Source organism: Chionomys nivalis, chromosome 14, assembly GCF_950005125.1.
Source record: "Chionomys nivalis chromosome 14, mChiNiv1.1, whole genome shotgun sequence".
NCBI classification, from domain to species: domain Eukaryota; kingdom Metazoa; phylum Chordata; class Mammalia; order Rodentia; family Cricetidae; genus Chionomys; species Chionomys nivalis.
The window spans coordinates 39,471,204-39,487,002 of NC_080099.1; the positions used below are offsets into that span (position 1 = coordinate 39,471,204).

At 42.6% G+C, this 15,799-nt stretch overlaps 1 protein-coding gene across 1 annotated transcript in view; it reads right to left on the bottom strand.

Moving 5' to 3' along the window:
- Positions 1–3,474: 3,474 nt before the first annotated feature.
- Stk32a (serine/threonine kinase 32A) overlaps positions 3,475–15,799 on the bottom strand; it is a 116,682-nt gene continuing 104,357 nt past the window's right edge. Inside the window, exons 9-13 of the mRNA XM_057788690.1 lie at positions 12,459–12,575; positions 10,960–11,085; positions 9,494–9,622; positions 7,632–7,696; positions 3,475–6,887 (exon numbers count right to left, since the gene is read on the bottom strand). Coding sequence (XP_057644673.1) covers positions 6,791–6,887; positions 7,632–7,696; positions 9,494–9,622; positions 10,960–11,085; positions 12,459–12,575 — 534 coding nt within the window. The 3' untranslated portion in view covers positions 3,475–6,790. The remainder of the gene's footprint in view (positions 6,888–7,631; positions 7,697–9,493; positions 9,623–10,959; positions 11,086–12,458; positions 12,576–15,799) is intronic.

The window sequence follows — 15,799 nt, forward strand, 5'->3', positions numbered from 1 at the left end:
AGCCCTCAAGGTTGGCCGGCACCATCTCGGGATCCCTCCCTTTCTTCATTCACTATTAGTAACACACAAGCATAGAAACAGCCGAGAATCCCTTGACACCTTCTCCACTATTTTCTTAATATGAGAATTTTTCTAAGCAGCTCGTTCCTTGAGTTAAATTTTTATATTTAAATTGGTTCTGCTCGTAGATACATCAGACAGCACCAGTCATGGGGGTTCCCGGAAGGAAAACGACAAGGCGTGAGGGCTTCCTTTAAGCTCACTGGCATTCCATCCGAGGGTGGGAGGACATGTTGGGTACTAACTTCTCTCAAGCAGCTTTTGTCATGGGCTTTCCACTCAGCGCCCTTGAAGAAAACCATGTAATCTCCAAAGCTCACGTTGTTTCTAAGCCCCAAGGACAACCTATTGACATTCGTTTTGAAGTGCCACAGACTTGAGTGGTTGAGACCTTCTTTCTGGAGCAGTTAAATCAGCTCTCACAGTGGAGATATTTCTTTTACTTCTAAGTTTTTGAAACTAATAGAATTATAGTGGTCCTCCAAAATACTCTTTCCCCCACTTCAAAGCCCAGTGGTTCTTTGGGTCATTTCTTCATGACAATACTCTGAAATCTTATCTCATCTCCCAAGGCCTGAGTTCTAACTCTGGACTCCCTTCTGCTCATCCTACCAAGTTCCTACCAAGAGGCGAGTGCTTCTCAATATTGATTCCTGCCCCCCAAGCCTCCAGGTCTTCTCCCCTAGACAGCCCCAGCTTGTGCCCCGATGCAGTCATGGGCTGGCCAAGGCAGCCAGCGTTCCTCGTAATCCCCCTTTGAGACATGGTGTGTGGGTGTTCAGTTCTGTGTCTGGTGGTTATGGACAGACAGTGCGTCTCCCTGTGACCTGTGCTAGCTGTGAGGCAGCTCAGAAACTGAAGAGCTGTTTGGTTTGAACCGTGAAGAAAAACTGTGTATTGAGTTAGCTGAGATTAAAGAGACAAAAGCTCATCAAGTGACTGTTAATGTAAACCTGGTTATTAAAATAATTACAAAAATTACCAACACTGCTCTCCAGTCTTTTGTGCACGCAATACCGTTTCACCTAAGATACTGAAACTCGGGGAGACTGGGAAAATTATTCAGTGGTTGAGAGTGCTTGCTGTGTAAGGAATAAGGACTTGAGTTCCAATCCCAGCATTGACATAAAAAGCTGGGTATGACCACCACGTATGTCTGCAACCCTAGTATGTGGGTAAGATGGAGACAGGAGGATAACTGAGCTTCCTGACTCCAGGCTCAGGGAGAGAGACACCTTGTTTCCGTGGGGGTGAGGGGAGGAGTGATAAAGCAGGACATCTGATGTCCTCCTCTGGTCACCAGAATCATACATACAGATGCCCAGCCACACAAAAGTGTACACGTTTAACACACACACGTACACGCGCACATACCACATAAAAAATTACACAAGCCAAAGAGAAAGAACCCTCACAATAAGACAGAGTTGGTAGATAAACCAACAGCAAACCTGGCGCTGGCAACAGCAGAGGTATCTGCCTACAATTTTCTTTGAGATTGAACCGTTGGTTGTTGACTGACAACAGCAGTTGAAACTTTGGGGAATAATTAAGGTTTTCTGATAAACAGTCACATTCATTGTTACATAAAAAAGCATACATTGGGGGATAAGTCCAGCTGACTCTAAGAGAGAACTTGTAAAGGGTTTTGTTTTCTTAGTCTTTCCTGTGCTTCTGTCGTCAGCCAACCCTCGTTACTATGCTGTTCTGTAAAGACGACCTACTTATTTCTCAAAGCCTGGGCTTGGAGGGAAAGCCCCCCAAGTGATTCCACACCAGTATTTTTCTTCAGCGAGCTCATCTCAAAGAGACCAAGGAGTATCTGAAAAAGACTCTTGACTGTGCCCACTCTTCTGGGAGCTTCCCTGTGCACATCAGGAAGTTGGAGGACCTGATTAGCATAATGAGTCTTAAATGTTGTCAGGGGTTGGGGGATGTAACCTAGGGGTAGAGTATTTGTTTACCTACCAGGCAGATGGCTGTTGGTTCCATCCCCAGCACTGCAAAAACAGAAGCAAACAAGCAACCAAAAAGAACCCCCAAATAACAAAGAAATGAAAGTCCAGTTCTGGGCTCTTGGATAATTTTGACTGCTGGACCTCCACCACATCTCTCCCTGTGCTGGGAAAAATCCCTGGGTAAAGTAGGGCATTCAGTGGTGAGGTATCCACTGGTACATGGGTGGGGCTCAAAGTGGGGTTTTCGGCTGTCTGAAGAGCTCAGACAGAATTGGTCAGATACGGCACTGCTGACTATAAGTGTGAACCCAGGCAACTTTCCGTCTCAGTCCAGCCTTCCTGAAGAGGTGCTTCTGCCTTAGTAAAGCTCATTCCTTGTGGAGGCAAAACCAGTCATTGACATCTCCAGGTTTTTGTTTTCCCTCCCTAGTGAGCCCAGAAGAGAGATATTCCCTCCATATTCTCAGCCAAAGAGGATAAGTTTGGTCCCCCTCAAGACTGGTGAAGCCTGTCTCCCTTTTCATGACTAAGGAGCAGCTAAGCCTGGTAAAGACTTGAATGGCTTTAAAAGGAGCCATTGGCACTTCCAATGATCTTAGTTAGGACGCAGTGTTTTGAGAAAGATGAAACAGCTTTTTAAAACATTGATGACAGAGACACATTGGCTAACTTTCATACCTATGGAATCTGGAAGCATTCAGCAGCTGAGTCACATTTGACCAGGTCAGAAATAGGAACACTGAACAGGGCTAAGAATAGCAAAGGCATTCTGGTTCCAAAGAACTTTCGAGAACCAGCTCTCCAAACACAACAAAAACAGGGAACAAAAACCCAGGAAAATAAAGGCACCAGAGCAACCTGCAAAGTGAGATCACATAACTAAGGCTGGAACTCTTCAGAATCTAGCAGGCTGGATACTGATCTTTACTCGGTTGGCTACTGGGAACAGCATACAGAACACTAAACATGGCAGCGGGTATGAGGAACTCAGAGGTCACGAACTCCAGTAGCTTGTGGCTTGCTGACTGTGGAGCTGCTGTGAGCCTGTGAGTTAGCTGAGAGGTCCCACGGTGCATGTTGTTCTTCTATCTCAGATAATGGCCCTTGAAATATTTACCTGTGGCTATGGCATAAGGAAAGAAACCTTCTGTACCTTTAGGGGCACAGAAGATCTCAAAAGAGACATACGAGTTGTCTATAAAATTGAGGACATAGTAAAAGGCAGAAGGAGGGATCCTGGTGGCACTCCCTCTGTGAATGCGCTAAAATGTGTAGACACAGCTCTCCAACACTGTCCCTGCTGAAGGCGCATCCTCCCCAATGTAAGCAAAGTAAGAACAGGTGACCTGGGATGGCCAGACACATGCACCACTGACAAAGGAAGGCCAAGGGCAGATTGTAACAGGTGATATTTTAATCTGTGCAGGCCCATTTACATCACATAGGCTATGGCTCAACAGAAGCATACTTTGTTTTTTTAAGTTGGGGGCTTTTAAATCAGCCACCAGTTCAGAACAGCACAGAAAAATAAAAGTCGGAGTCTCGGTGTCTAACATTGGGCAGACGCACAACTCACAGTGAAGAGCAGTCACAGGTGGACAAGAGGAGGAGGCAGATATTGTGTGGACGGAACACAGGGACACGGAGGAGCTCAGCAAAGTGCTTGTTAAGCCTGTTCACTGAGCAACTGAAGCAGGGAAACTCAGCATCCTTGGCAACCTCGGAAAGCAACACAGGTCTCAATAACTGCATCTGCACCCCCTTTTCCTTGTTCCTCTTCCACATGTCCACTAGGAAAGCCATAGTGATAGGAAATCTAGTCATTTCTGGATCCCCACTAATTAATTAGATTACTGTGATTAATTTAGCAATACTCTGTGCTGTTTGAGATTCATTCCTGTCCTAAAGATCATCCCAGCCAACACCAGGGCTGCTGTGGGGTCACTGGCCCTTAGCCGGTTCCTTCCATCCATCCAGGGAGTGAGGATCATGGCTAGGGTTGCTCCACAGGTAAGGCTGCCCCACCCCTCCACTCTGGGTCACTGGGAATTCTGGAGATGGCAGTTCACTGCAGTGCAGAGAGTGGGGTCACAGGCAGGACACTCTGGCTTTCAGACCCTGCTCAGGCCTTTCAGGGGCTCTGTGCGGTACGGGAGGAAATTCCTAGGAGCGATTCTTCGAGTAGCAGAAAAAGCGATGGGATAGTCACACTGTTTCTGATATTCTCAGTCCTAATTCTTCTCAGAAGTACAATTGAGGGTTGTTTCATCTGGGAGGTGCTAACATTTATCTCAAATTAGGGAACAAAACCAAGAAGCAATCACCAGGAGCATTAGGGAACGTTGGGTTTTGTTTTTAAATCTCTTCTTTACAACGCTCAGGAGTGGACCGTGCTCAGGATGTTATTCTTTACAGCCAGATGCAGTGATTCTGTTTCTCCTGGTGCTGTGGTCCTAACCCAGGCCTTCGTGCATGCTCAGCACACATTCTGCTGCGGAGGTACAGACCTAGGCCAATGTTGCGTTTCTTCTTTAACTTGAAACACATTGCGTGCCACTTATCTGACTGGCACTAGAAATCAACCCAAACTCAGATTGCACCAGAACTAGCACATCCCAGTTCTAAAAGCCAGCAGGACTCAGAAAGATGCTCAACGGGAATAAAAACTAGGAATTGGAACTTCCAAGATCCCATGGGTTCCTATCCCCACCTTAGTGTTTAAAGATGCTAAACAGTCCACATCACCCCGGAGCACACCTGCTGGCCTTGCTGGCCTTTGGGAACCATTTCTGAAAGCTGCTGTTTTGGAGGATGCCAACAAGATCCAGAAGAAGGATCCATGTGAAGGAAGGGAATCCATCGCACATCAGGTCCTCAATACAGACAGATAAAAGGCTGAAGCTGGGGTGTGTGTGTGGTCCCTGACCCTGGCTGAGGTGACAGTCTGGAACAGAGTCCAGTCACCTCACTGTCGCTATATCTGACCCATTCAACACCCTGAAAGTCAGGGCAAGTGCTTTGAATTAAACAGTGACTAAACGTGACCAGACTACCACAAATAACACGTGAGAACTTCAGAGAGAAGAGTTGGATAAAAGGAGTAGGTTTTGATTCTTAAAAAAAAAAAAATGGTTGCTCTTAGTATATAGGCACTGTAACAGCCATGTCGAAAATTCTGGAGAACCATAAATGCTGGTCTTGGGTTCAGCTCCTGCTTCTCTGCACAAACTTAATTGTTGCTGCAGTGTCTAGCATCTATTTCCATCTGTCTGTCTTCCCCAAGACCTCAGGTCCTTTGAGCCAGCTTGCTATCATCATGATGACCACTAGATGGCCTCGGTTTTCAGGAGTTAAAAGCAATGCTTTCTAAAGCCCACATCCTTTTTGATTCTACCCAGTGGCACCAATGGGACATCCAAAGAGATCCTTCCAAGATTTCATTTGCATCAGTACAGTGTAGTTACGTGACACACACATTTACATGAATTACACTTTGCACACAATTGAAATATGAAGACGGGAAAGAGTGAGACATCAGTAATGTTTTAAGTAGCTAGGCAACTCCTGCTGGCCATCTCACAGTGAGTATAATGTGGGGACATTAGTCTCCCTGAACTTGACTTCTGGGATCTGTAAGCATCCTGTTGCTTTAAATGTAATTCTATTCTGTGGCCATGTGTGAATTGTTCCATATTTATCTGGCCAATATGAAAAATAAGGGACCAGACAAAACAAAACAAAACAAAACAAAACAAAGTAACATGTTTCATGACAGAAAAGCAACGGACTGGCTAATTTTTCTTTCCCTTGCGCCATGTGGAGTTAGGAGTTTATCAAGGGGAGGTTTCACTAGCTTCCAATTTTAACATGCAAGGTGACTCTCCTATGAGGTATGACGCCACTGAACTGTTAGAAGCAAACCTGCCCTCATTGGGGCAGCACTCTCTCACCCTCTCCAGAAGCAGGTCTCTGCTAATCATGAGAAAAATAGGCCCTCAAGGGACAGGCTTACCAGAGATTAGCAAATAGAGTCAAACATTGTACAACTGCCATGCTGAAAATACCACAGCTTGCAGCATTCACTAAACTTCTGCTTAGTGCTTATTAAACTTCTGCTTGGTACTCCTTCCATCAGTACCAAGTTCAGATGAGCAAGGCCATATCCCTGAAGAGAAGTTGAGAGGCCACGTGCACAGTAGGTCCTTGCTAACAGATGCCGTGTCAACATTAGGTCCCCCCTGCAAGGTCCTAAGAGTCTCTACTCCTAATCTGACCTCCATATTTATTATTGATGGAATATTCTATTCCTGTCTAACCTGGCCTTGGAATTCTGGCCTCTGTGTGATATTCTCTAACCCTGAAGAGGCTCACTGCAAAATGTGTCCATTTTCACAATGTCATCAAAAAGAATGAAAAAATAAATCTACACTGAAATATTCATTTGAAAATGAAAATAAAGGCCGCTTAGAATAACTGTGGCATTAACAGACTAAAGGCTGATAGAACTCTCTACCTTCCAAGCGGTGACCTAAAACAGAGGAGGAAGTTCAATGACTGTTCAATGACAGACTCAATGTGGTGCAGTCAGATCTGAGGAGCTCAGAACTAGGGCTCCCGTCGCTGTAGAGTGTTGCCACCTTGGAAGGATAATCATTCACATTCTCTAAGTCATGAGGTGTGGAGAGGTAAGGACTGCCGTTAGCTCTTCTGGATGCAATAATCAGAAGCTTCTGGCCAGGTGCCAAGAACTGTCCCCCAAAAATAATGAAGCTTCACAGATTGTTATTCTGGCCATCTTCTTCTTCTGGGTTGTTTTTGGCTTGTTCCAAGGCTAGATTTGCTTGTCGTTGATTAAAGTCTCTTTTTACTCTTAAAGAAGAGAGAGAGAGAGAGAGAGAGAGAGAGAGAGGAATTGTTCATTCAAAGGAAAAAAGAATTTAAACTTTTGAAACAATAGCATATAGTTGAATAATTTTTTACTATTTCAAAACTTAATTAAAATATAATTACATCATTTCTCACTCCCTTTCCTCCGTCCGACCCCTCATTTGTCTGACCCAGGCTCCTCCCAAGTTCACTCCCTCCTCCTCTTTAACAACTGAATCTGGAAATAAAAATGAATAAACACATAAATACAACCTGCTGGGTCCATTCAGGGTTGTCTCAATTTATAAAGAGGTATGAGCTGAAAAAAAATCTTAAAAATCATGTGTTGGGTTGTCAAAATGGCTCAGGGGGTAGAGGCACTCACCAAAAGGACTGACACCCTGAGTTTAATCCCTGGAACCCACAGGTGGAAGGAGAGAAATGGCTCTTGCAACTTGTCCAATGACTGCCCCGTCCTCCCAAACGTTAAAATACAAACTTTTGAAACTGTCGCTGTGATTACAATCCAGTTTCCCTAAGCAAAACTATGACACTAGGGTTATTTATCAGTTAAAAAACAACACTGGCAGAAAAAAAAAAAGACTTTAGAAATTTCAAAATTTTTATCCTATATTTGCATAATTTTAGAATCAGAAAAATAAGAGCTCAAAATCGATCAAATCTCTGCAAATGAAATCTGCCTAAATAGCATTATTTCAAGCTGCTGTTCTTCACCCCATTACTCACTTTTCTCGGTTGAAAATGATAAATTCCTTCTGAACGGCATCAAGGTGCTCTTGAAGAAGACAGGTCTTTAAGGTGAGCATAACAAAGAAACAGAAGCATGCTTAGCTGACATATAGGGACCGCAAATAGCCAATGACCTCTATTTGTTGAACAACCTGGATTGAATCCGCAAGTGCAGGTTGGTCACAGTTTCACTGCTTGGTATGGAACAATGGTTTTTTAATCCTGTCACTTGTATTATTTTTAATAAAATGCTGATTGGCCAGTTGCCAGGCAGGAAGTATAGGTGGGGCAATGAGCACAGGAGAATTCTGGGAAGAGGAAAGCTCAGTCTGCAGTCGTGACCCAGACGCAGAGGAAGCAAGATGTAACTGCCTTGCCAAATAAGGTACTAAGCCACATGGCTAACATAGAGAAGAATAATGGGCTAATAGAAGTTATAGCTTTTGTAAAGCAAAGAACATGGTCAACAAGACAAAACGACAGCCTACAGACAGAGGCTGTAGTCTGATCTCCAAAATATACAAAGAACTCAAGAAATTGGTCATCAAAAGAACAAATAATCCAATAAGAAAATGGAGTATAGACCTGAACAGAGAACTCTCAACAGAGGAATCTAAAATGGCTGAAAGACACTTAAGGAAATGTTCAACATCTTTAGTCATCAGAGAAATGCAAATCAAAACAACTCTGATATTCCATCTTACACCTTTAAGAATTGCCAAGATCAAAATCACTGATGACAACTTATGCTGGAGAGGATGTGGGGTAACGAGAACACTTCTGCATTGCTGGTGGGAGTGCAAGCTGGTACAGTCCCTTTGGATGTCAGTGTGGCGATTTCTCAGGAAATTAAGAAACAACCTTCCTCAATACCTAGTAATACCACTTTTGGGTATATTTCCAAAGGATGCTCAATCGCGCCACAAGGATATGTGCTCAACTATGTTCATAGCAACATTGTTTGTCATAGCCAGAACCTAGAAACAACCTAAATGCCCTTTGACCAAAAAAATGGATAAGGAAAATGTGGTACATTTACACAATGGAGTACTACATCACAGAAAAAATAACGACATCTTGAATTTTGCAGGCAAATGGATGGAGCTAGAAAATATTATTTTGAGTGAGGTAACTGAGATACAGAAAGGCAATTGTCACATGTACTCACTCATAAGTGGTTTTTAAACATAAAGCAAAGAAAAACAGTCCACAAATCACAATCCCAGAGAACCAAGACAACAATGAGAACCCTAAGAGAGACATACATAGATCCAATCTAGCGGGAAGTTGAAAAGTCAAGATTTCCTGAGTAAAATGAGAGCATAAGGACCTTGGGAGAGGGTTGAAGAGGAGGGGAGAGGTATGGAGGGGAGCAGAGAAAAATGTAGAGCATAATAATAATAATAATCTGCAAAAAAGAGTTAATAAGAAGCCTGGCCTTGTAAGGGCAATCAGTTTATAATTAATGTAGACCTCCGTGTGTTTCTTTGGGACTTAGTGACTGCGGGAACTGGGCAGGACAGAAATCTCTGTGAACGACTGCTAACACAGTAGTGGTTAACCCACCGTCCGTGCCCCTGTCAGGGAGTCCTGTATATGCACCTTCAGCAGCCTGTACCACACCTTTCGGGAGACATGATGGGAAATTAAGATGATGTCCTTCAAAGCCTGGGGACCTGTGTTCTGGTGCTGCTTGGTGCTTGTCATCAAGGAGGTACGGACAGTCTAGGGGTTATGGTAGCTTGCCTATCTCATCACCATAAACCCCTAACACCAGGGAAAAGCAGGCTTCCAGATGACCTCCCCATATCAGTTCTGGAATGGACTGCCCTTCCCTGGCTTGAGGGGAGCCCACCTACCTGAGAGGAGTCGCATTTCCTCATCTCTTTCTCCTTTTTGGCCAGGCGCTTCTTTTTCTTATGAAGAGGTTTGGATTCCAAAATCATTTCTTCCAGTTCAAAAGTAGGGTCACAATTGAGCCTGCCTTTCTGTAAAGAGGAAAGCATGAGAGAATATTACTTAGTCCTAAGGGGAACAATTCAAGCATAAAAACTTGAATGCCCACTGAGGTTTTATAGCACTGACTGCCAGCATTGTCATTTATAGTCTTTGATTGTATAGTTTATTATTTTTATACACTTCTAACTATCCCTCAGTGAGTAATGGAGGAGACCATATTAAAATAATATTTCTAAGGTTTGAGCTCTTGAGTTCCTCAGTTTGTTCCAGTGACCACATAGATCAGAACCATGGCCATTGCTTGTTCAGCTGCCAAGGTCACCAACCAAATTTCAGCATCAGGATTTCTGAACATGAGGTCAAGAATTTGCCACTTGCCAGGTTCTTCAAATGAGTTAGGTTATCAAAAAGACCTACGGTCTATAAAGCAGAACCTCTCACAAGAATCAGGAGTGGCTAACAGAAGGAAGTTTGTGTTCGCATCAGGTGCTATCCAAGGTCCCACATAGTTACCTCAGTATGCACCCAAATACAAATGTCTCCCCGCTTTCCTGTTGCTCACAAAGGTAGACATATATTCTTGAATGTTGCCACACCACTCTCTCCTTTCTTCTACAGGGCTTTTATTGACAAACTCACTGGATATCTTATTCAGCCGTTCAGTGCAACACCCATGTGTTTGTGTCCCTATAACAAGTGCCTCACTTGGACTTGAACAGAAAACTCAAGAGTCTGCAGGAGCGTATCATTCTTGCCAATGTTTCTCTGCCCAGTGGTACAACTCACATCCAAGACAGAGAGGAGAGAGAAGCATTAGGAGTAGCCCTGCCTAAGCTTAATCCAGCAGTGTGCAGTGGGACACAGCGACCCTTGTTTGGGTACTCACCCCATGGGAGTTATATCTCTGCAATTACTAGCTCTTAAAACTATGGTCAATACAGTAAAACTTAGAAAAGAAGAGGAACGATCCTGGGGTGAAGTTTCCCACTAAGCAACTCACAGATTCCCAAGGACAGCAAAGATTACTTCCTTGCAAGAAGAAAAGTGATTGCTCTTTTCAACCAGCATATTTCTGGAAACAACTATTTGGGAGACTAGAACCTCTTACAGCACAAAACATGGCTAAAACCTAGAAGCCCAGGCATCAACTCCCTAGACTAGAACCCCAGTTTAGCTTCTGGCCAGTTTTGTGATTTTGGGGGGTCAATTTACTCCATGTATCTCTCTGTTTTCTCCACTGTAAAGCTAGTACTGGAACATTTTTCCATTCCTGGTGGGATCATCAAATGAGGCCCTGCATGCACTTGTACACAGTGTAATGTGGATAGAGGGTGGGGCCTATTAGGGCTTGTTAGACTGGACTTACAGTTGGAACGAAGCCGGGAATGAGCCTCTTCTGCAGCACTGCGTCCCAGTTCATGTCACTCATGTAAGGGAAACTCTGAATGTCAGTCAAGTGGGAAAATCGTTGGTCTGGATTAGGTTCAAGTAGCTGCCAATGCAATACAAACATCGTTGTCACAAGGAAGACCAGATAGGTGAACCCCAAAAATTCTTCCTACGTGTTCTGCACCAAGCATCTAAGGGGAGTTCCTTGCAGCAGAAATCAAGCAAGTGGTTTGACAAGACAGTGATCTCCTTCTCCTACCCACATGCAAACCCGTGGAGAGTGCATGCTTTGGAATGATGCTAGAAGTAATGCTTGTTCCAGGATGAGTACAAATGGATTATTTCCAGACTTCAACAGGACTTCCCTTCCTGACTCTCCTACTGGGCAAGTCTGCTTTCTAAATCTTGGCTTACCAAGCTCAAATCATGAAAACCAATATGAAGTGAACATGGCTTTACAGAGCTGAGACCTGAAGCTATGTCTACAAATGATGTAAAATGGCTAGCAACCTTTTTTTCCTTTGTATTGTTGCTCCAATTTATGACCCATTGAAGCCAATATGTGATTTTACTGTACTGGACTCACACGCAACTCCAGACCACATACAACATAGGACTTCAACTCAACAGTAGCCAAACAAGTTCATCCACTGCTCAAGGAGACACATCCATTGAGCATGTGGCAATGTAGTATTGACAGAGCAGTGTCAAAATGCTTCTCTTGGTTTCTGTACTTAAAATGGAGTTGTAGAAAGCAATGTATGGGCCATCATCATTCAGAAAATCACATGAGGTTGTATTGATTTCAGGGAAGGTGCTAGAAGAGCTAAGGTAGAAGCAGTGATCCAGGAGAGACTATCATGTGCAAAACTTGTGGTGATATTATCTGAGGAATTGGAGGAGAAGGCAAAACAGCCAAACCAACCAAAGGGCGACCAGATTCACAAAGTTTGAGAGACTATTTATAGCCATTGTAATACTATAGTTTGATCTTTATTTGAAGACCAATAAGATGTTACTGAAATATGGGGAAGAGAAGAAAAGAGAGTGGAGTGGCAGAAGCATGCAATGATTCCGAAAGGATTTGATAGCAGCTGAACTAGAGCAATGCCTCAGAGCTGACGGGCCATTAAAGTGACAGTGGCTATTGAACGTGTAAATTAGGATCAGATGAAGATGGAGATGATGAGTGAACCCTGGTGAAGGGACCAGCCACTGGGAAAGACAACACTGAAAGAGCCGCAGAATCCAGGGAGATTAAGAATTACACTTTGGACACAATGAGTTTGACAAGGCCTGGAAATATTCAGAGGCACCCATTGGTTGAACTAAGGAAGCCATATACATGAAAATGATTAGTCACAAGACCCATTCTACAAACGTGTGCTTTCCTGACCACATCTAGACTTCTAACCATATACCAGGCTGTACACTTCCTTTCTTGACTTCCTTCCAATGTCCTTTCTCCTGTCTCACCTTTTTCAGAAGGGATACCATCTCTTGTGACCAAGCAGAAGGGTAAGTTACAATTGCCGTCTCAAACATGTTCACAATTTCCTTGCTGGAAGTACTGGAGCGGATATGGTACGGTCTCTTAAGGGAGAAAAAGAGAAAGAGCCTTCATTTTTACAGGTCAAAGGTGGAAAAACGCCTGAAAGTGTTTACAAGGTAAACTTTGAAATAATAACACCTCAACAAGAACCCCTTCAAGGTAAACTTTGAAATAATAAAACCCCTTCGAGTTGATTGACAGGTAGCCATATTGGGTACATGGTCAAGTGCTGTCAGAATTTCTACGGATTTCTAAAGAAATGTCACGGACTTTAGTTTTTCATCAAAATATCCTAAGTTTTAAGAACTTGTTATTTTACAGATCGAAACAAAATATTTCAGTGGATTGAACCAGTCTCTGAGGCACTGATTTTCAAAGTGTTTTGTTCATAGCTTTTGGGCATATTTATATAAAAAGTGAGTAATGAAGAGAAAAGCTTCAAATGATTATATAAGGTTGATTACAAACAGATCATAATTTTCCCATAGCCCTATCTGAAATACGACAAAAACTAGGTGGTGTGGTATGTGCTTGTAATCCCAGGAGGTAGAGGAAGAAAGATCAGGAATTTAAGACAGGTCTCAGCTACACAGTGAGTTTAAACCAAGCCCAGGCTACCTGAGAGAGATGCTTTTAAACAAGTAACAACAAAAATGTAAACATTAAACATAACGATAAGATTAAGGGCAGAAAATTGCTTAGAAAATATCAGTTCCACTGTCTAATACTCTGCTTCCATGAAGTATGTTGTGAGGAACTTTATGCTGGGATAAAAGGTTAAACAAACAAACAAAGCCTTTTCCAGAACAATCATTGTCATCTATTGTTTTGGCTTGAATAAAAGAAATTAAAATCAAAATTAAATTTGTATGAAAATCTCATTTGGAAACATGTTACTATAATCTACTCCAAAAATTAAAAAAGAAAAAAATTTCTTAAATAAAAGACAAGCGCTCGGGAGGCAGAGGCAGGCGAATCTCTGTGAGTTCGAGACCAGCCTGGTCTACAGAGCTAGTTCAGTTCCAGGACAGGCTCCAAAGCCACAGAGAAACCCTGTCTCGAAAAACCAAAAAAAAAAAAAAAAAAAAGACAAGCTGATGATGATTTTACATCTGTCCACTAGAGGGCAGACGTTACAATCATTAACTTCTATACTGGGTTTTTCTGTCTTCTAGGAAAACTGTAAGCAACTTAAAACCAGAGTCGATATTATGTGCACAGGGACAGGACTTCCACATTAGATTAATTACAGGACAGTTAATGTGTGTGCACACATTTTTCACATGACTGGCCTTTCCCAGATGTTTAAGTAATCACTGATGGACGAACCAATTTGGAGGAAGGGGAAGTGCTTGTTTTTCCCAGTAGTCAATTAAAAGGTTTTACAATGTAATCATGGGTTAGGGCTTGGGGTCAGATGGCTTTGAATGCTAAACCAGGTCATTCATTTTCTGTCCCTCAGTTTCTTCATGTATAAGAGGTAGCTACTTCACCAGTAAAATGAGCCACTGGGAGAAGCTGCTAGGGAAAATGGGGGCAGAAATACAGGGAAAGTTCTCTATGGTGTGACTTGTGTCACATGACTAGCTGACGCACAGTGGGATCTATCGAAGAACCTGAAATGTGCTGTCAACGAAGAGAGGGGCTAGATAACGAACGGGTGTGCAGGAAAGGGACTGGGTTAGGTGGCAGTAAACGGTGTCTTGTGATTGTGTCTCGAGAGGTTCCAAATGGAAAAGGGTCAGTGGGTAGATGGCACAAGTAGATGCCATCCCATCCCAGAACTCGGGAAGCAGAGGCAGGAGGATGGAGAGCTTGAACTTAGCCTGGATTACACTGTGACTCTTTCCCCCCACCAAACACAAAGAGTTGCGGATACACTGTAACCAATACTACAGAGGTAACTACGTGGAGTACTACGAATGGTTAATAGGGAACTATAAGAGACAGGGAGGCACTTTTCCTTCAGTGGCTGGGACTGGGAGATGACAGCAGGACAATGTTTAAGGTCCAGACCACCCAGAGCGCAGCGAGGCTCAGAGGGGCTATTAAAGCACATTTGCACATGATTTCCTTTTTCCTATAGATAAGAGTTTTCAAATTAGCAGAAGTTGTTATTGCTCTACATACTTGTTCAGCCACAATGATACTTGTAATTAAATGTTGCTATTTCATTTTCTTCCGATTAATTGTATCTTGCACCATAATCACATACCATCTTTTAGTGATTTCTTCCTAAAATGTGTCAAAACTGATGTGTTGGGCTTTGTTCCTTTGCCCATTTAATACAATATATTTAATATATTGATGAGAAGTTACAGAGTGGGAATGATATTAAACTATGTAAGATATATATCACATTTTCAGGTGAATCAATCTGATCACGTGGAAGAGAAAACACAAAAGTTGATATGTCTGGTAATATTCGTAGGTAAGGTATTTAGTAAGTCATGGAGTTAGTCATGAAAGTGAAACTCTAAGCTATTATCATGTAGGAAGTTATATATTTGTGTGTATAAAATTGTCTCAGCAGGAAGTGAAAGTATGATTTATTTTTGTCGAAATTGCTAAGTGTTTCTACATATAAGCATCTGAAGAGGGTTTATCCACAGGAAAATGGAAAAATCTGGATGTGACAACAAAATGCTGGTGTTTGGCTTATTTGTTTTGATTTTAAACTTTTTGAGTTACATAGATTTCCCTCTCTCCAAACCCTTCCATATACTCTCCACTGCCCGCATAATGTCTAAATATTTATCCTCATACCTACAACTAAGTATAATTCTCTCACCTGTCATCAAGGAAATTTTTTTTTTGCAACAGATGGAGACCATCACAGAAAACTACAACCAATCAAATTGCAGAGTTGTGGAGTCTCTTCCCAACTGATATATCTACAACACAACTGCTGCCCCTAAGGACCTAAATGTCACTATGCAAGAGGCATGGCTCTACCTGGCTACTTACAGTACAACGCAAAAAAGAGGGGAGTTAGAGATGAAAATTGTTTAGCGACAAAGAAGCAGAAACTGAAAATTTGCAAGTTTGGACTCAATTCACAGTATAAAATAATGCAAACAACAACAACAACAACAAAAAAAACCCAAAAAAGCCAAAAAAAGAAAAAAATTAAAAAAGGACAAAATACAAGCTCACGGGGGTGTGACTTACTTTGAAGAGAACATAAAGAATAAGGCTGAACAACTAATTGATAAGGAAATGCTGCTTGTGAGTCAGGGGTGAAGGTGGGATTATTCCAGCAGAG